This window comes from Nanorana parkeri, unplaced genomic scaffold (genome assembly GCF_000935625.1).
Source record: "Nanorana parkeri isolate BGI_ZX_2015 unplaced genomic scaffold, ASM93562v1 scaffold30, whole genome shotgun sequence".
Classification (NCBI taxonomy): Eukaryota; Metazoa; Chordata; class Amphibia; order Anura; family Dicroglossidae; genus Nanorana; species Nanorana parkeri.
Window position 1 is genome coordinate 1324506 of NW_017306298.1, and position 21770 is coordinate 1346275.

At 43.1% G+C, this 21770-nt stretch overlaps 2 protein-coding genes across 4 annotated transcripts in view; one reads left to right on the forward strand and one right to left on the reverse strand.

Annotated features, from left to right (window-relative positions):
- IMMP1L (inner mitochondrial membrane peptidase subunit 1) overlaps positions 1 to 6840 on the reverse strand; it is a 33859-nt gene extending 27019 nt beyond the window's left edge. The window contains exon 1 of the mRNA XM_018567853.1: positions 6827 to 6840. The gene's annotated coding sequence lies outside the window, so the exon portion shown is untranslated. The remainder of the gene's footprint in view (positions 1 to 6826) is intronic.
- A 115-nt stretch (positions 6841 to 6955) lies between these two features.
- Positions 6956 to 21770, forward strand: part of ELP4 (elongator acetyltransferase complex subunit 4) — a 200922-nt gene continuing 186107 nt past the window's right edge. For all 3 annotated transcript variants that reach the window (XM_018567806.1, XM_018567811.1, XM_018567818.1), the window contains exons 1-2: positions 6956 to 7158; positions 12013 to 12048. In XM_018567806.1, the coding sequence (XP_018423308.1) occupies positions 6984 to 7158; positions 12013 to 12048 (211 nt within the window). In that variant the 5' untranslated portion in view covers positions 6956 to 6983. The remainder of the gene's footprint in view (positions 7159 to 12012; positions 12049 to 21770) is intronic.

Below are 21770 nucleotides of genomic sequence, written 5' to 3' on the forward strand. Positions count from 1 at the left end.
GGGGAGAGAGTAGCGGAGATTCATTACAAACAGATCAAAAACATCAGATGTACATTTGTCATTAATCCCCACATTATGTTTTTTTTCATCCATTAATTAAAAAAGAAAATAAATAAGAAAAAAAACTCTTTAAATACGCAGATCCCATCACTCAAGAATTCACACAAAAGAGGCTTTTTAATACATTTCAAAGCCCACAAGAGCCCAAGTCTCATTAAGATTATAAATTACACAAACATGGAATGAAGATGTTTTTATTTAACTGCAGTGCAGCTAAGCAGATTACAGAAAACCCCGTGTTCCATCTGAGAAGTCATCATGGACTTCTCAGATGGGGGGCTTGGAACAAGAAATAAAAACTCCAAACCCACCAACTAGGTGGAGGGGGGAAATAAAAAAAACAAAACAAAAAACCCTTGTGATCTTCCCTTTTTGTTCAGCAGATGACAGCCAAATATGTTGATTATTCTTTTAGCGCAGCTAATCTTGTAAAGACAAAGAAAGAAGAGAGGAAAGGAAATTAGTAAGGGTGAGCACACAGACCTACTGTGCCGAAATTACACTTTAATTCCAATTTTATTTTGAAAGGCAAACTAAAGTCTTTTTTGACTGTTTTTTTGCTAGATATACATGTAAATAATCTTGCCGCAAATGTTCAAGTTTTAAAGGCTTTGTATCAGTTCAGAGTTTGTAAAGAAAAGTATGCCGGGAGCAGCCATATTTATTACTTCTGCAGGCTCGATTTTCTGCTTAGTAGTGCTGTACAATGAATGTGCTACAAACTGGCAGGAAACAACGCTTCCACTGCACGGACAGCTCCGTGTACGGCCGTTATCGGGCAGCTCCCGGGAAGGACAGGTGCTGCGTGTGATTAGTACGCAGTCCCTGTCCTTCTCTGTCATTCACCATCAGTGCGGGTGTCCGTATTTGTACACTGACAGGATGGATCCGGTCTGCCTCCAAGCCCATAGTTCTCTTTAGGGTGATGGGAGGACATATACTAACCTTCTCCCATGACCCAAAGCTCAGTATATCGTAGGCTATTGCCGCGATATACTGAACGCCGTAGCCGGGACGGATCCCGACAATACTGTCCTGATCCACCCGGCTGCATGAGTGACAGCTGGCTCTGCCTATCTAGAAGCAGCGCCAGTTGTGCTCACCCCCTCCCCTGATCATTCCTCCACTCCGCGCTGGAGGATCGGAGAGGGGGGAATCCCTGTGGGGAGCGGTGACTGACAATCACCGCTCTCTGCAGGTAGACGATCGGGAAGTGAGCGTATTGGTGCCTGTCTCTGCTCACTTCCCAATCAAGAGAGCCGACCTGTGACAGCTTCTTTGTCACAGGTCGGCTCCAACTATGAGGATGAGTGGAAATCACTCACCTCATAGCTCTCCGTTAAGGGATTTGAATGCATTTTTAAAGGTTTAACTCCTGAGTTTAGTGTCACTAAGTTAATACAATGCTATAAAAAGCAGCCAGACTGCAGACATGCAACACGATATGGTCAGACACTGCGGCCTTGCTACAAGAGCTGGTCAGAGACGGCTAAAATGCTATAGAAGTTGTTGAAGACTGGCGACCTCAGGAGAGACTGGAGACACTGCATGTTGTACAGCTAGAGATCACTGTAATTACGGAGCTACAGCCAAACACAGGTGACATGTGGCAAGAAGGAGGCCCCGAGGGCAACACAATGTGCCAAAAGGCTGCAGGTTGGGCACCTGGCACTATGTATGTATGTATGTATATAAATAATGCAAGAGATATCTATATCTCCATCTCACACACATTTTTTATTTTAATGTATTTATTTTTAATAAAAAGCAGAAAGCCACCAATATAAAAAGCCATTTTAGCTGCCCCATAATGAGGTCCTCAATTATGAACCTTTTGCCTGTTTAAAGTTCAGATGTTTCTGCAGCATCAATGTGCAGTATAACATCCATACAGCAATGAAAACGGCATTTACCGCACACAGCAAAGCAAAATATGATGACACCTCACTTCACCCGCAGACAACCACTTCCAGCTCAGGTCAGAGAATTAAAATGGCTCATTCTTTCCTAGCAGGATTAGGGACCCCAGCGCTGCTGGTAGGAGAAGATCTGAACTCTCATCCTATTCTGCCAAGTAGAAGGAAAAATGAAGTCATCTTCTTTGTAATCATAACTCTAGACTCACGCTGTTCGCTGCTTACCAACATCCCCAGACACAAATACCTTGTTTTCAGCACACAGCATGACCCCAGCATGAAGCTAAGGAAATCACATGACTGAGAGCCCCATCTAGTCAGGTGACACAATGGATAATCTGATTTGTTGACCATAGAACATTAACCCATTTAGGGACAATGGTCTGCGGTGCAGAGCATGACAGGCCCCTCTGCCTAAAAAGGGGTTAATTGGCACAACCCAATGCCACCGCATTCCAGAATTGATGAGGGAAGAGGCTTTCGGAGAGTAGAATGGCAGACGCTAGTAAGAAGATTAGGGACGTTGAATGCGATTGATGACAAGGCAGTTTTCTAATTGTGCTCACAATAGATACCCTGGAACCAAGGAAGAAAATGGCCGACATAACACAGATAATACTTTTTAAAGAAAACAGCTACGAGATTATATGGCAGACGCGGAGTAAATCCTCATCAGATAAAAAAAAAAAAAAAAGGACACATAGTATATGGAAAAAAATACTGGGCGTTTGTAAGCAGTATAAAACAGATCTATAGAGGGAATATTCCACTGGGACATTCCTAACCAGAGATCAAATGGAATTTGGAACACTTTCAATGTCTAGTAAAGTAACAAAGTCAGGAAGACAATAAAGACCCTACCCCAGCTAAGACCACCAGAGACCATCATACTGACTGCCAGGCCTGGACAAATCCCAGGAGCCAGGTCACCAATGCTCCTTAAAAATTACAGCTGGAACTCAACTTTTGAGGTTCTCTCTAGTTGGTGTCAATGGTGTTGGCTCATTTAAAAAAATAAAATTGCTGGCTCCTGAATTGGACCAACTGGCTCCTGAAATTCGTTCACCTCTGCTGACTGCAGTAGAGTCATGTTCTTCTATGGACTAAATATACAGCTGAAGAGTATTTCTGGACTTCATGAAGATCAATGAAGAGCTTAGCATTGTTATCTTACAGCACTGGGGCAGGAGTTAAAAATCCCACCAGGCATACTGTATAGAATTGCTATGCATTTCTGCGATTTACTTCGGATGCTTCCAGTTTAATATCATGGACCAAAAATTAGGGATGCACCGATACTAGTACTCGTCCAAATGCTCCGATACCTTTCGCTCTGACCGGCAGTGCCATAGGGGAACATGCAGCCGGTTTCCTGAGCAATCAGTAAGCCAGGGGGCAAGTAATAACCCGCCTCTCGGCTTTCTGATTGGCTGGGAATTGGGCTCCATGCGGATTGGCTGGGAAGCCGGCTCCAACCACTACTTTTTGCTAGGGATGCACCGATACCGGTTTTTACAGATATTTTGCTTTTGGTACGTGCCGATAGAGTACTGATACTGGTGCTTCCGCTGGCATGGAGCCAGGAAGCCAGCTCCATGACAGCGGAAGCATCGGCGAGTACCAAATGCGAAATATCGGTACTCTATATCGAAAAACCCTTATCGGTGCGTCCCTAGCAAAAACCTAGTGGTGGGTTAAATCAGACAACTATTGTCCTTAGGTTTGGGATGAGCGTAAAAAGGCTGAAAGTCAAGTTTTCATTGTAGTCCATGTTACAGTTGGGAGGTTTTCCCTCACGTCTATGCTTCGGTGACAGAAGTGGAGAGGATCTCTACAACGGAGACCCATAGAGCAATAAACACCTGGGAGAGGGTCTAATCCTTACAGCACTGTTGGGCAGGAGATCCCTTTATTTCCATCATTCAAATTGGTCCTGGTGTATACATGCTTGGTGCAAGTATATTAGACTGCAAGCTCCTAGGGGTACAAGAACTACTGTGGAGGAATGTATGTACTGTGTAAAGGGTAATTGTACTAGAACAAAAAATTAACAAAATGTACAAACAGAGCAACAATCCCGTTGAAATTTCCTAAAGGAAATGTTGCCAACAGTTTAAAAACTTCTACAAACGCTCCTGCTGAGCCTACACATCAAGCACGCAGCACACCGTTCTGGAAGTAAATATCTATTTCTATAGACATGCAATGTGTCTGCAGTCCGATAGTGGAATTTGTACCAGTGGCCCTATAAGAGATCCATTTTTATAGCGGTCAGGTTACTAGAGATGGTCATGATAGAGATATGCTTGTTACAAGAGAATGTTAAAGGCTGCGGCCATGTCACAGGAGGCAATGTCCATGTTATACATTTAACATCTTAAAAGGCAAACCAGTGAAATGTGCATTTTGAAGCTGAACTCCACCTATAAAGTATTTTGCATGCTTACATTGGCCCAGCTTAGCGCAATGCAAGTATGCATATGCCATTCCTGATGGGCCCACAGGGATCCTGTAAAAGACTAATAGCCCAAGCTACTACATTTCTGATAGTGATCCTCTGGGTCTTGTATGGTGCTGTGCTAAGCAGCAGAGGGGAGGCTGCTCAGGACTATTCCAAACCCAGAAAATCATGGTCAGTACAGTGCTTTGCAGGATCCCTGTGGGCCACTCAGTAATGGCATATGCACCATTACAAACCTGGAAAATCATGGTCAGTACAGTGCTTTGCAGGATCCCCGTGGGCCACTCTGGTATGGCATATGCATACTTATATTGGGCCAATGCAAGTATGCATAAAGCTTTACATCTAGTTTCAGCATTAGGTATGAAGTAACCAAGACTCAACTTTAAACCTGGAGTACTGTACTGCAACCCAACGACAGGGATCAGATGTTCTTGAAGGGCATTTCCTAGAAGACCACAAAACACCATGTACCCAAATGAGATTATAAAAAATAAAATATGTTATATAAACTTGTATACTAAAATTACAGCAAATATATGTGACCGGAGTTTTTCTAGAATGATTAGACATACAGATATTATGAAACACCCCGGGCTGTGGTTTGCCATTAGGCAGATAAAATACTGTGTTATGTCTGTATGTAGATTGGTGCGAATACTATGCACTAATATGTATGTTATTTAAACTTTTTTTCTATAGAATAATAAATCATGTTTTTAAAAACACAAAATTTATGTAACAATGCTTTGATGCCTCATATGAAACCCCACTTGTTTGATTTTATTATTTTTGCCCAGAGTTCTTCATTAAAGCAAGTTAATACATGGCATACCACAGCCCACCAGTGTGAATAGGACCTCACAGGAGTCCTGTCACCAGAGCCATGGAGCCACGACTGCAGACGTTTACTCCTTAAAATGTTATGTCAGTAGTTTAAAGTAACACACGGAACATTTGCAGAAGGTGGTGAGCAATGGTGGCCCTTGTTCGTCATATATATTTCATATTCAAGTGAAGTTTTCAGCTGCGTGCAAGCCGTGTTTTACCAGCCGGTTTGGGATGCCATCAACAAGTGATAGCACTGCAAGGACATTTTTGCCACGTTGCAACGTGAAGGTGTGATCCCAGGATTATACTTAGCAATTGAGACAGTTGGTGCACAGAACACTGCCAGAAATGTAATTTCCCCCTTCTGTGATTGGCTGACTGATTTTCCCCAGACGTCTACACTAAGGACTAACATTTATTTCCTATTTCTTGCAATAGGAATGTAATTTTTGATGATACTCCCCAAGTGCTACTAACCACTACAGGGATGCCAACACTGCAACTTTCCTCATTACACCACAGAAAGTCCCGATGATTAGAACAAACCCAACCCGCCTATTCAGGGATCAGTTTGGAAAGGACATGGAGAAACAGCTATTGCTTCAGGATAGAAAAAAAAAAAAAGGTGAAATTTGCAACATAGTTTGTTAAAATCCTTGCAATGGCATCACCAAGAGAGGATTGATTTTTTTTTTTTCCTCAACAAAAATGGTGTTATGCATTAAAGCCTAATTGAATTGAAATGCGCTAAATACATTCCAGGTATTGCATGGTCTTGCATTTCTGTTTTGTTTGCTAAAGCAGTCACAGCCACAGTAGAAAAGGCTGTCCCCTGCCAGCATGCTGTAGAGAAGGATCTCTGAGTGGAAGCAGTGGACTCTCCTTGACGACATTACCACCGCCCCCTTCCCCCATTTCTGATAAGGAGGCTCTCCTTGACATGAAACTCTCCCACCCCAGCAGAGTCCTCCCATTTCAGATCAGGAGTCTCCCCTTTGCATCAGAGTCCTACCTTACACATGGCGCAGCAGAAGGCAGAGCCGGTCTGGACAGAGACAGACTACATAGTTCTCTCCCTCTTCTTGTTGCCTGCCCTGCATTAGTGACATGCAATTCCATAGTGCCATAAGCCAGCCACCTGCACCATGAGAATATATGACACTGTGCAAATAGACAGACTTCAACCCTTATTGAATCAAATACATGATGCTCAGGTTTTTGATCCCCCCCGGCTGATAAAAGACTGTTTTAGAGGTCAGATAAGAAACTTATTGGATCAGACCTATAACTCTGCAAGCAGTGGAGGGAAATGCCCCCAGGTGTACACAGACAGCATACCATCTATGAGTGGGGGGGTCAATCCTTCCCTGCGCCATCCAAAACGGCAAGGTCACTCTATAGCTGCACTTTAATGAGTGAATGTTAACACCTGAGAAAGACCAAAGTCTGGAGCCAGAGACAATGAGCACAGCCATGATGTCCCCCATCTCTGACTTCCAATAGATGCGGAGACCCGCCCCAGACCAATACAGACACAGCGCCCCATTTATCTACTCACAGTGCTCGGCCAGGACAATAACACGGGCACAGCGGACAGCACGCTCCTCTAATAAACAAGCGCCTGATTGGCCCGCTGAGCAGCCGCCCGCTATCTGATTGGACGGGAGTGACGTTTGCGCTCCCACCATGCACCGCGCTGTTGACGGCTGACCAAGATGGCTGCGCCCGTTATCGGCGGCATGAGCGGTAGAAATACGCCGGCTGGGGCTGAGACCAGCTTTCGGAGGAAGACCCGGGCGAAACTCCCGGCTATCCGGGGGACCCGACCGTCCGTGCATAACGGGCAACTTCTGATTTCCAGCGGAGTTCCCTCTATGGATCACATCCTAGGTGTGTGTGTGTACCTGTCACTGGCTGTCATGATAGCTGACACACCACATGATGAGGTCTGGCTGTCACTTTCATAGGGGGAGGGCATCTGTACTGCCAGAAGGATTGAGGCTGCCATTGCTGATCTCTATTTAATGTGCCAGACTGTATAGCTGCTGCTCTTTCTTAGAGGAATATTCCACCTTCTATACCGTGTTCAATATTATACCCATACTTAGGATGTAACATGAAACAAGGTGCCATTCTGCTGCCCTCCACCTTTAATCTTTCCCTCCCCCGCACGTATCTGAATTGCAGAGTTCTCCTACCTGCATGCTTCTGTATATACTTTGCTCCGCCCACAAATCTGCATCATCCATTCACACATCCAGGGATGAATGGAAAGGCTACAAGTCCCATCTGTCACTACGGCATGTCAAAGGAGTACTGGTGCAGTGATGTGACCGCAATTGTAGTCCAATGATAGCTTGGGGGGAGGGTATCGATTCCAGGAGCCTGTGCACTGCACCCAAGATGCACTGATCAGGGTTGCAGTGGTTTGTAGGTGCCAGTGCAAAAATTAAATCGTATATATGGCCAAAAGCTAAAAATAAATCTGTATTTCTATATTGAAGTTCTCTCCCACTGCTAATAACCAAACTGATCTAGAAGTTTGTAAACTTGCTTATTGAAGATGCCTATAGGATGTACTTTCTCAATGCACTGACATAATTTTACTCTGCCTTATCAATATGGACTTTCTTGTGTTATCACTCTCACAGAGCCTGTCTTCCGAACTACAACTCAATGTCTGAACAATGTAACATTGTCATTGCATGTTTAAAGCAATGCATGATGGGATATGCAGACTTGAGAAATGGAGATTGCACCACATCAAGCAGTAGGGAAGGAGATGCGAAGCACACTGGGAATCCAGGAAGTTGATGTATACTTAGCTTTCGGTAATTGTCCTTTCCTAGTACCTTGACATGGCAGCATACCGTTGATCCATGCATGCTGCCATGTCGACACCAGGGAAGTGAAGGGTAGACAGAAGGCAGGACTCGCTACAAAAAAGGGATTTTTTTTTCAAGTAAGCTTTGATTGTATTATCAAACACAACTCTAGTATGTATTCCTATTACCATGCTGATGTTATAACAGGAGAGTATATGCTGGGACTTTACATGTCCATTAATAAATGCACATTTTTTTTTTCTTTTTGCAACATGGGTGCATTTATTTATTTATTTATTTACAAAAATTGGAATGTGACTTTAATTGGTTTTTAAGACTCTGTCCCATAATATGTAGATTGACAGTCCTGATTTCACTTGACTTGAGAAGTATTGAGGCTAGAGATAGCCAAGCAACTAGCATTTTCAGGAGGAGCACTGCAGTGTCTTCATATTTCTGTCAGGTTTCCTTTAAAACTGAACTCCAGATTAAAAGGGACACTAAACTCAGGAGTTAAATCTTAAATATACATTCAAATATCCTAACTATTAACAATATTGCATCTTATTTGTGTATCACTCGGCTGTAGATCCTCAAATCATCTCTGAATTGGTGCTGACACTGTCCTTCCTTCTGGAGGGGGGGCTACTTTTGTTCCCCATGTTTCCTGTGTGTCTTGTAGTCACCGCTCCAAACTCACTCCGGGATGGACTACAATCACACTTTTAGTTGACTAATTTGTATTGAGATTGTAGTCAATCACAGGAGCGAGTTTGGAGCGGTGACTACAACACACACAGGGACCATGGGGAACAAAAGTAGCCACCCTCCAGAAGGAAGGACAGTGTCAGCACCAATTCAGAGATGATTTGACGATCTACAGCCGAGTGATACACAAATAAGATCAATTTTTGGTAATAGTAAAGGTACTTGGATGTATTTTTAAGACTTAACTCCTGAGTTTAGTGTCACTTTAAGCTGCACTGCAGGGTTATTTTTTTTCTTTTTCCTGGAGTTCAGCTTTAAAGGATCTCTAAACACGAGAACTAAAATATAAATTCCAGTTTACCAATCCTTAGATGTGACATCTGAATTCGTTTTCCCTTTTCAGACTAGGAATATTTTCAGCAAATACAGAAAATACCTGCTGATCCTGCCAGAAATGTTGTGTCCTCACTCCTTGTAAGCTAAGTTGAAAGCACAAACAATGTTATCAGCTTTACCTAAGCTGATAACAATGTTATCTTCTCCCCTGCTGGACTACAACTCAACATCTGCATTCCGGCACTACGGTGATAACGCTGCTCCTTTTATAGATACAGTACAGATAGTGAGCGTTGTTACTCTAGTACAGGAAGTGTGTGACTTGCAAGATCACTAGGTGAAAATGAAGGGGGAAAATCCAGAAAAAATAAAATGAATGCAGCCACCACATGTGAGGACTAGTAAGATGAAATATGTAACATTTTCGGTTTTGGGTTTAGATACACTAAAACTGTCCTGAGACTCTCCCGTTGCTGTAAAGCTGCAATTTATGACAAGCAGGGCAGAATTCTGACTCATTTAATACACAATAAACTCACAGACTGGGGTTCTGCTCAGAGACCTGCGGTATGTTTCTGTTGACTCACACTTAGGGGTGAAAGCATTACTATCTAACACAGCAGCTTCATGTAATAAAACAACTCCCTTGCAATGAGTAAGGGGTAAAGCAGCTTTGGGTTGGGCTGCACAAGCGGATTCAAAAGTGAATTGCAGATAGGCTGGCAAATGCAAGTCGCAGGTACACATTAAGGGGTCTATTTATAAATATTCCGCCCAGCCATACTGGGCGAATGTTTTTAGCTTGGCATTCTCGCCACTAGATGGAGCCGAGGATCATTTCTATGCTCAGTTACCTACCTACAAATTAACATGACAGCCACTCAGGTTCATATACATTTAACTCGGCACGTCGCATTTAAAAAGAGGGTCCACTTATTGACATGCTTATTAAAGTCAATGAGACAGCACCGCAACTGTGCTGCCACGCTGTATCTTAATCTAAAGTTAAGGTGGCAGTATTGCCTATTAAATACCTGCAGACTGCTTCCCAACCACCTTTGAAAAGCGATCCACCACAAATAGCTTTTAAGAGGGGCAGTAAAATCCACTGTCTGTGTGAACAAGACCCTACAGTCTCATCCCCAAAGCCCAGTCCCCTGCAAACCTATAGTACTTCCTGCATATTGTCATGATTTACAGGGTTATTCACAAAAGGGTGAAGGGTTTGGAGAAGGCAGGAGAAGTGAACAATCTAGGCCAAAATAGCTGATTTGGAAAAATTCTCCAATTCAGCTCACTTTCCAGTTCAGCTATGTTGTCCTAGAGTGTTCACGTCTCCTGCCTTCTCCAAACTCTTCACCCTTCTGTGAATAACTCTGTTAGACTAGCCTTTCTTAACATTTGAAGAAACCCTTAGCTCTGGAGGAATCCTGGAAAATAATGTAATTCTCAAGGAACCCCTGATGAAAATATCTACAACTCACAGTAAATCAGCATTATTAGTAAGTTGTAGCAAAAAAGGAATGTGGCATGCCTAGAATATTTAACAGCCAGGGTGGAGCATTTCACAACACCCTCCCGCTCTGTATGACAAATAATTTTCTGTAATAATCATGAAAGGAAATAATAATGACCAGAAAAGGAACTGAAGAAAGTTGAAGTGTACCCTTACCCTAGTGGTCATTGGAGAAATGTCTACTTACGTTGTCGGTCACTGAAGTGCCTCCCTTACATTGCTGGTTAGTGGGAAAGTGCTCCTTTACATTGCTGGTTAGTGGGAAAGTGCTCCTTTACTTTGGTCTTCAGTGGAAAATTGCCCCCTCATTTACAGGACAATTCACAAAAGGGTGAAGGGTTTGGAGAAAGCAGGAGAAGAGAACAATCTAGGACATAATAGCTGATTTGAAAAAATTCTTCAAATTAGCTCACTTTCCAGTACAGCTATGTTGTCCTAGATTGTTCACTTCTCCTGCCTTCTCCACACTCTTCACCCTTTTGTGGATAACCCTGTTAGTGTTTAGTGGAAAACAGAACCCATGCATTAGTGGTCATAGTGGTCCTCACTTACATTGGCAATCAGTGTATGAATGACCCTTTACATTAGATGTTAATGGAAAATTCCTGCTTTACATTGGTGGTCAAAGTAGGCGGGAGATCAGTCCACCACTGCCCAAGAACATCTAGCACCCTCTATATGAACCTTGGGCTTCCACCGCCTGTTGTAGCCGTAAATAATGTAAACCAGTCGGCGACATGTAAACTGATCAATAAATGACAATCTTAGCAATCTATAGCTACGTTTAAACTACATTACTTTAAGTGCCTTTGTTGGCACCACTGAGCCAACTAAGACTTTACATCACAGACAGGCTTATTAAACAGAATTACCCAGCAAAATCATTCTAGGTAAGATCTTATTGGAAATGTTCCATGAGATAAATTTCTGAGGTGCAAAATGTGGTAAGAAGGGGGCCCGATCTCATCTTCAGGAGCTGAAATTTATTACAGGTCAAAATACAGATCTCAATTGTAGAAGTTAAGCTCAAACCCCTCACTTCCCACTTAACTCCCCATCTGGATGTTACAGACTGCTATGGGACAATAAAGTGTTAATAAATAAGGGCTTCTTTCATTAAGAGGAACTTCAGTTTAGATTGAGAAGTTGTTTCAGAACCAAGGACAGCTCTTCAGTCTTATTAATGTTATACTAGGTGTCCACTCCGTGGAGCTGAAATAATATACAGTTCTGATCTTCCAGACTTTATTTGGGAAAGTGGCTTAGTAAAATAAAATAAAAAAGCAGCTTGGTCCAGGATATGCAAAGCAAATATTTGTTTATATGTTTATGTATTTCCTTTTTTGTTTCCTTTTATAGGTGGTGGTCTAGCAGTTGGAACGCTACTTTTAATTGGTCAGTAATTTTTAATTTATTTTTGCATTGATAGCATATCTTGCAGTGTATTGCTCCATGCACTTGGGTGACTGCCTCATACTGTTTAATGCTGTGTACCTCAGTCCATCTCAGGTGCATTTGCCTAGAGATGTTATTTACCTGTGTGGTAGATCACTTGGCTACAAGAGCAATAAAGGGGAAAAGAAATCCAAAAAGTCAAAATTTGTATTTACTTTTTAATAGTCCTAGTTGACTTTGTATATACACTTTCCTAGTTGACCATGTATATACACTTTCCTAGTTGACCATGTATATAGACTTTCTTAGTTGACAGTGTTCACTTCTCCTGGGCTGAAACCATTCCCACAAGTCCCCCCTCCCCACAAAAGAATAAAGTGGAGTGCAGTTATTTTAATGGTGGGACATAGAAAATGTGCTCAGACCAATTCAATCTTTATGTATCGGGTTTGAGGACTGACATAGGGAGCAAAAACAGAGGTGACACCCAGACTGGTCAAAGCACTCTTCCCTTGCAGTTCTGTACAGTGAATGGGACCCTACTGAAAACACTAGGTTTTGGAAAAGGACAAATTCAGTAATTCTCTAAAAAAAAAACCCTCCCTATTCCTCTATTACACTTAATTGAGCCATCATCCCTGCAGGTGCTTACCTTCCTCCTCCGACAGCTGCAGTCTCTCATGTTGTCTACATTCTGGCTCATAAAAACCTAGTGTGGGGCTGCCCACATCTGTGCACTAACATGCCATACATTTTAACAGAACATAGCTATACTGCATGAGCAGGCCAGGAATAATATTTTACAGTCTAGGGTGTAGGCAACGCAGGAGGCAGCGGACATTGGAGGAGGTAAGTATGCACCTGAGTGAGAGATGGTTGTCTACTTTTAGAGACTTATTGAACGCGTCCTGTTTTGTTTCACTGAGGAATGCATTAGAGGGCATCTGGGATTAACAACCTCTTAAGGTAGACCTGTCATTATGGACTAAAGTAGCACCAGAAATACAGCTCTGCTAAAATTTCTACTGCAGGGCCCCAAAATCTGAGGCTTTGTAATGCAAATCTCAACTGCAGTATATAAAGGCCTGCTTTTTCCTTGCCACACTACTGGTGAGTGATCAGTAGTGAAGTGTACGAGGGCTAGAGCTTGGCTTTCTGTAATGAAGTTAACATTTGCATAACAAGGCATGTGGGACTCGGGATTTGGGGGGAAACAGATGAGGACATCTCCTTTTAAAACCTGCTGCTGAGCGCTTCTTAGCAAGAAGCGCTTCTCATTGGTCAGCATGGTCAGGTGACCACCCTGACCAATGAATGCTTGCAATTTGCGAACGAAATTCAAAATCCATAGCTCAGGGCTGCGCTGGGTGGCAGTACGGGTTATGGACAGTACACCCGTACCGGCAGAGGGGTAGGACCGTTCGCTGAAAAGTAAGTATAGCGGGGTCAGAGGTGGCCAGATTTGAGCGGGTAATTCCATTTTCCCACAATAATTTAGATGCATACTGGTACCGTTAACTTTAGATAGCATTGCAACTACAATCAGTGAATTAGGGGTGCAATGCACAGGCTCCTGCAGACTATTCTCTCAGCCCCAGTACTGTACTGAGGTAAAGACCTACAGTTAGGAAACCGAAGGAAATTATCAATGGACTACAAGTTTGGTGACATCACCGCACGTGTACTTCATTGAGAACTATGAGTCCTTCTGCCACAGTGATAGATGGGACTTGTAGTATTTTCATTCACAGACCACGTAAAATAAAAAATTACACAGGAACCAGTGTGAAGAAGTACCCTGCTATTCTTTTTAGTAGGGTGGGGGGCTGCTGAATCGCCCCATGTCCCATGTTATACTCTTATTATGGGTGTAAGATGGAATATGGTATTTAAGGTGGAATTAGCCTTTAAATAAAAATCCAGTTAGTGTGGAACCCAAAGAACAAGAATACGGATATGGATTGTTAAGCATGTCTTTTTTTTATGATTTTTGATGCTGTGTAATCCTCAACAGACTTCTAATTTTCAGCCATATAGGAATATTGTCACATTGCGAATCAATACTTGAGTGATTCCACTACTGTCTGCATCATTAGAGGATTAAATAAGGTGGCTGAACGCAGTGTATATAAAAATGTGGTTAGTACTCCGCTCTCAAGGGCAATTCCACGCTTCAGATATGTCTAAACATTACATAAATATGCCTAGCCTATCCAATAAAGCGTATGGAAAATACTTAACATATATTTGCATGAATAAGTTATTTATTTCTCCGTCATTTACTAATGTTGCAGTCAATTTGCTCTCCTTACACTCGTAACATATCCATTCTGGTGCCAGAAAAGTTGCAGGCGTTAAAGAGACGCACGCGTCCGTTACGTCAATGCCAATCTGACTTAGTGAGTTTTGCTTCCAAAACATTTCGCTCGTAAGACATTTCTGAAATGAACATTAAATGATTTAAGCTTGCCTTTATTATGCCAAGACCAACAAATGATTCTCACTATATGGTTCAAAAGTGTAATGGCATTATTTTATTTTTTTTCTTCCTGGAATTCTGGATCATGGTCCACTTACTTAGGATTGTTGTGTATGAATCATTGAGGAATATTGTCTGCATTGCTGTCATTGCAGTCAGGCTGTAGGTGTTGCAAAAAAAAAATGTAATCTGTTTCAAGCCCAACTCTGGAGACAAGACAAAGGCTACTCTTGCAGTGTCCCTGACATAACCCCCCACATACACACACACTGCAAGGGTTAAGTGAATGTCAAGGGATAGAGGAATAGGGAGTAATACTTTATTCTTTGCACCAGCATGATCCGTCCACCCGTGCAAGTGATCCCATTGGAGCCTTCTTTCTAAAGTGCTCCTTCGATTGAATCTATTGCTGAAGAATAGTTCTTCATAGCAAAGCACTGAAAGTCAATACTTTGGTTTTCTATTTACAGAAGACATGACAAGACGTCATGTATGCCATCATGGCACCTGCTGTCAGCCTGGCTGTAGTAGGGTAGACCTGGGAAGGGCCTTGACTTCTGTCTAACATTAAAGATATTTCACCGCACTCCAGACCGGCATCTCTCCTGCTGCTAGGGTACCTCCACAAAATGGAGAGGGAATAAAAGCAAAGGTAGTAGGCCACGGGAGAGATCCTTATGGTGTAGCAATTTGAAAGATAGCTTGATACAATCAGAGTATGGCACATATTGCAAATGCCTTGGGCACCACTTGAAGGGGAGGAACTACTGACCCATGGAGACAGATGACTTTTTATCTCTCCCCACCCCTCTCCCATACACATCTCACCACCTGGCTCTTATCTGTAAAAAATAAGTCAAGACAACTGGACTTGCTGTATTTTTCTTAAAGACGTTTCACTTGTCGTCCAACCAGCTTTCTCAATTCAGAATCCCAGCTCATCACTGGTTGCCAGGAGATGGGTGGGGCACCGGCCAGAGCCTCCCAGGTTGCTAAGGACCAGGGCGGGGCCATACACATCTCCCCACTTGGCTTTTAGCAACCAGAGCGGGCAGGGAGATGTGTATGCGGGCAGGACACCAGGTAGAGCATCCCAGGTTGTGAAGAGCCAGACAGGGAGATGTGTATGGCCCTTACACATCTCCTCGCCCAGCTTTTAGCAACCTGAAATGCTTTGGCTGGCGTCCCGCCCAGCTCCTGGCAACCAAGCTGGGTGGGTGCCAGTGGCGCAATTAGTTGTGGATACAGCTCTGGATACAATGTACGAAGAAAGAAAATGCAGTCATGTACATCTGTTGATAAACTTAAAAAAAAAAAGGCGTCAGACAACCTGGTGTAAGAGCCTGCAGAGAATATGAGCTGTCCCCGTGCAAGAGCAGTTGCACACTATGGCTGGTGTGGTGATCCATATACGTCTATGGATCTTGGTGTGTTTATAGTTTATAGAGGTCTTGAAGCCCCAAAACATTGTGAAGTAGTGTCAGCAGAAACACCCGTATGTAAGGGGTATCCTTGCCAGCTGATTCTTCATAGAGTTGATGTTTATTAACCACAGAATAACATAACAACACCATCAATGTGTTTTGTGGCAATATATTGGCCACTACCTCTACATGGTGCATGAGGCACTTTAAACAGTTGTGATCAGTCCCTTATGAAACATCAACTTTATGCTTCTAAGGATATCCATGACATTCAGATGCCTCTGCTGACACTACTTGGCAATTTTTCAGGGCTTCGAGACCTATAACTCCCACTGCTAAGCCCAGCCACTACCATTCAACTGTCAAACTGCAGAGCCTCATTTACCAGTACAGGCTCTCTGTTTGACATCTAAATGGCAGGGCTTACTATCACGAGGGGCAGGGTTAAGCACAATCTTAGACAAAAGTGGAAGACCAGAAGACTGCGGGTCCAAACTTTTTGCACCCCAATTGGAGAAAGGAAATGCAGTGACGTGTTCACCAGCCGCCCTATTAGTGTTTTTTTTTAACTTACCATATAGAGCTTATTAAATGTTGATGGCACAGTAAAAGCGTGACGAAAAGGTACAGTATATAGCTAAAAGCAGGTCTGGAGAAATTCCAGGTGCCGGGAAGCCAGTGTTCCTTAAAAATTATAGCTGGCTCCTAACTTTGTTTTGTTTTGATTTGTTTTTCTCGTTATGTCAATGGAACTGGATTTTAAAAAATCCTGCTGGCTCGTGGAGTGGACAGACTAGCCCATGAATGTCATATTAATTTGTCCACCCCTGACTAACAGTATAGCATTTAATCTTGCATGACAGCTGGATTTCACATACGTAGAATTGTTTTGCATCACGTACAAGGTACGTCTGTGTATAAAATGTATTTCAGTACATCGTTGCATGACGGAATAAACGTCAGTCAAAGTACCGCAGCGCTGAACACTGAAAAATGGCCTGGCCAGGAAGGGGGTCTAAACACCTGGTCTTGAAGTGGTTAAGAAACACTCTATTTAAATAATAAAATACAAAACAGACATTAAGCAGTACACTGCATTTATAAAAAAAAAAAAAGAATTTCTTTACAGAACAAAGTTTTTACATCTGCTGCCTGCTTCTGCGGATTCTTTCCCTCCTTTGTCTTCTTAGTGCGCATGGCATATGAGCTCCTGCTCCTCATCCCCGCTCCTCATAGCAAGGCAAGGACAGCCTCCCACGTGTCTTTCTGGCAGAATCCGCCTGTGGCTTGCCAGGCTGCCAGTACATTGTCCAGATTTAAAGATGGCCGCCGCGCTGTTGCTGAGCGGCGGCCATCTTAATGAGTAACCAACAGACTGCCAGTGACACTGTCACTGCAGCCTGTGCTGCCTGGCTGAGCCCACAGCTGATCCATCCAGCGCCCGCACGGAGGGGCGCCGCGCCCGCGGGCGCACAGTAAAGATGATCTCCGACTCCTGATTCCGCCTGTGGACTGGCCTGCCAGAGTGCCAGTACTTTGTCCAGTTTTAAAGATGGCCGCCGCGCTGTCGCGGCGGCCATCTTAATGAGTCATTCATAGACTGCCAGTGACACTGTCACTGCTGTGCTGCCTGGCTGAGCTGACAGATAAACTGGTCGATTATTGAAGAGTTTTTTTTTGTACAGCCCGCACACCCCTAAGGCCGGCGCTGGCTGTGCGGGCCACATTACAAGGTCCGGCGGGCCGGATTCGGCCCGCGGGCCTTGTGTTTGCCACCCCTGGTCTAGACAGCTTCACATATTTGCCAATTTTGTAAGAGAGGAATACTGAGAAATGTCACCATTTTGCTAATGATGTCTAGTTATTAAAATTGAACTGTTTAGTAACATATTGTCAAATTGATATCATGGATGGGTAAATGGCACATGTCATTTAAAGTTCATTTTTTTATGTTCCTGGCAGCTCCCCTAGTGAATGTGGCATTTTTTTCTTACAGTTTTCACAAGCATTTTTGTGATGTTATGACAGGAACACCAAATTCTTCATTCTGGGGGACCTGAATGTTTAAAGCTCTTCTCCAGGATAATGTTTACCCCATCTAACTGATCGCTACAAAAAAATACCCTATCTAAAAGTCCTTTTTACTTACTTAAGGGCTTGTTCACACCAAATGCAGTCCAGATCTTCATGAGTTTCTGCACACGCAGTGCAGTGTGTTATGCTGCGTTTTTTGCCGCGTTTTTGATGTTTTCCGGGCAGTTTTTGTAAAAATGATTTGTAAAAAAGAATAAAAAAAAAAAACATTTTAACCACTTGCCGTCCGCCCGTAGTAAAAAAACGGACGGACGGCACTGCAGCATTTGCGGGTTGCCGACGTTTTTGATGCATTCCGGGCCGTTTTTGGTTTTAAAAAATAAAATATATATATATATATTTTTAGTTTAAAATGGGCTTTCAGTGCATTCCAGGGTGTTTGCATGCGTTTCTGATGCGTTTGCCTGCGTTCCAGAGCAGTTAAAATTGGGGTTGCTGCAGTTTTTTTTAAATGCTCTGGAACTGAACGCTGCGGTGTGAACTAGACCAAATACCATTGGAATACATTGGATGCAGTTTTGATCCGGTCTGTAACTGCTCTGCTCCTGGAACGTGCTTGGTGTGAACAAGCCCTCAAGGAGAACTATGAGGTGAGTGAATTCCACTCATCCTCATAGTTAGAGCCGACCTGTGAAAAAGAAGCTGTCACAGGTCGGCTCTATTGATCGGGAAGTGAGCAGAAACATACCACAGATCCACTCGCTTCTTGATCATCTCCCTGCAGAGCGTGACTGTCAGTCACCGCTACCGCAGGGATTCCCCCCTCCTCTTTCCGACCCTCCAGCGCTGAGTGGAGGAACGTACAGGGTAGGGGGCGGGCACAGCTGGCTCTGGCTCTAGATTGGCAGAGCCAGCTGTCACTCACGCAGCTGGGCGGATCACAACAGTATTGTCTGCAATATTCGTAACTTTGGGTCATGGGAGCAGGTTAGTATATGTCCCTAAAGAGAACTATGGGAAAAATTGCAAGGGGGCGGTAGGTAACTGGCTGGCAAGGGACCTTTTTTTTTTGTAGCGCTGGACTGGCGGTCCCCACACCTGGAAGGTGAGGGGCCAGGACTGGAAACCAAGGTGTATATAACAATGTGTGTGTGTGTGTGTGTGTATATATTTTTTGTAAATCAACTAACTGACCCCCCGACTTCTCCCTCCAGCACCATTGACCAAAACGTAGGCTATATTTTAGGTGTGATTAAGGATTCCTGCGTCAGGCATTTACATTTTTGCGCGTAATCGTATCACATACATGTGCCGGTGTTCAAATGCAGTGTCATTAACCTAAACGGGTGACAGCTGCCGCTTGTAAATGGTAGATTAGGGATTCCTGCTGCAGGAAATCGCAAGTTCCTGATGTAGGAATCCCTAATCTCACCCAAAATATAGGTGTGGATGGGGCCTTATACTTGCCTAACTTCCTCGCTGCCAGACTTTGCAGCCTGCCGGGAGCCTTATGGCCACCGCTCTAAAGTATCATGGGCGAGCATCCCCTTCTTTAATGCATGCAGAGTAATTCCTGCGGAAAGGTTGTCCATCATATGGACACAGAACAGAGAGCCTTTCTATAGGAAGGAACGGAGATCATCTGATGGCCTTTGAAGGGCCAGTTTATCACAGTACATGCTCATATTTGTTGCATCACTGGTACATATTGAGTCTTGTATGGCCAACCTTAAATAGTGGTGTCATTTACACTTTAGACAGACATAGAATTTAGATTTCCATCTCGAGGTGGAATTTGTTTTAGATGCATTTGGAGCACAACTTTAATTGCACATCCGCGGATTTCCATTCGCTTTAACTGTGTGGTGGAGATGACAGCTCTGATGTACCGCTGGCCTGTACTGGTACTGTTGAAATCCATTGGCATTGCGCACAAACGTGAGATTCTGTTTTGAGTTTTCCAATGCGTTTTTTTAGTAGCACCGCGTTCGCGAACAGATCTCATCAAGATGAGCCCTTAAAGGCTTAGTGAGGCTTTGCTATCATCCAATTGTATATAGCTTTCTGATGACCGTTTAAATGAGCAAATATCTTTCAAAAGTCAAGCTGTAAGATTAACACAGATAAGCCTTCCTTTCCATGGAATTGGGTTGTTGTTTAAAAAGCTCCTAGAATGGCAGCGATGACCATACAGCATCCGGTAAGGAGACGGGGGGGGTTCTCGTTATGCTTTTAAGCAGCCATAAATTGCATTACAGTGAGATTACTTTTCAGAATTAAATACTCATCTTCCTTATTTGACACACATTATCCTGGTTAATTTAACCACTTAATAGTAGATTCTGTGTGCTAAAATGTTTATTTTAATTGTCCTAGTTCTCTGGAGATGCTATAATATAGTAGGTTAGTGAACGATTATTGAAAACAGACACACATATTTACATCTGTGTTTTTTTTTTTTTTTTCCATTTTCCATTAGTCCTCCGCGGTGTTATTGAAACGCGTGCGCAGCGAATTAAAACTTCGGCACAAGGCTATAATTGGCATTGTTATGGAAACAACATACACACGTACACAAAGTGTCATGTTTATAAAGGTTGTGTATTTTTATGGTTCATTAATTCACACATTAATGAGGGCACCTAGCTGTTCTTATATGTGCGTGTGCGGGGAACTTTCATATACTTGTCTGCTTTTAACATTATGCACTTGTAAATCGTGCTGCCCCGGGGTACCCATTAATAAAAGGCTTGTGCAAATCTCAGGGACGTGCTTAAAGGGAAATTGTGAAATGATGAAAACATATTAAATTGAAGGGTGACTCCATAACCTACCCTTCATTCATTCAGTGTTTTCAAATCTGGTATTGTGTGGATATGTTATTATATTAAAGAAAAACGTTGGGCAGAAATTTTTATTAACCCTTGCCGTGGGGCTTGCACGTTCTGGAGAGCCGAGTTGAGAGAGTTGGAGCTAGCTGATCGGAGACAAGATGTCTGTAAGTGCTTGGGCAAAAATGTCAAGAAATACTTTGCTGGGCAATGTATATTTGTTTGGTCTGGATTCATTATTGAAAAGAAAGAGTTAAATATTACATAAAGGTAGGGGCACACCATACTTCCAGCTCATCCACATTTCATTTTCTGAAGTTGCAGTGTGTTTAAAAGGGATAAAAGTTGGGGAAATTAACTTGTATTGCTGAGATGTATGAAGCATTATTTATCTATCTCTTTTTGCATTTTGCCTTGAGCTTTAAAGGAGAACTCTGGGGTGAGTGATATACACTCATCCCCATAATTAGAACCGACGTGTGACATTGAAACTGACACACGTTGGCTCTATTGATCAGGAAGTGAGTGAAAACATAACGCCGCTGACTCACTTCCTGATCATCTCCCTGCAGAGAGCCGTGACTCTCAGTCACGGCTCCCTGCAGTGATCCCCCCCCCCCCCCCACCAATACTCCAGCGTTGACTGGAGGAATGGACAGGAAGGGGGCGGGCACAGTTTGCTCTGCCTCCAGGTAGGCAAAGCCCGCTGTCATACAGCCAGCTGGGTGGATCTCAACAGTATTGTTGGCATCCATCCCGGCTGTGGCGCTCTTAACTCTAAAGGGAACTATGGGAAAAAAGGTTGCCCCAAAGTTCTCTTTTAAGTAAGTAGTGGCAATTTCTATATTTTCAAGCAAAACTAAGAATAAATCATATTTTGGTTATAATGTGTTTACTCTGCATATTTTAAAGGTACAATTTGAATGTGTTTTTCTTATTTTCAGCAGCAGCGAT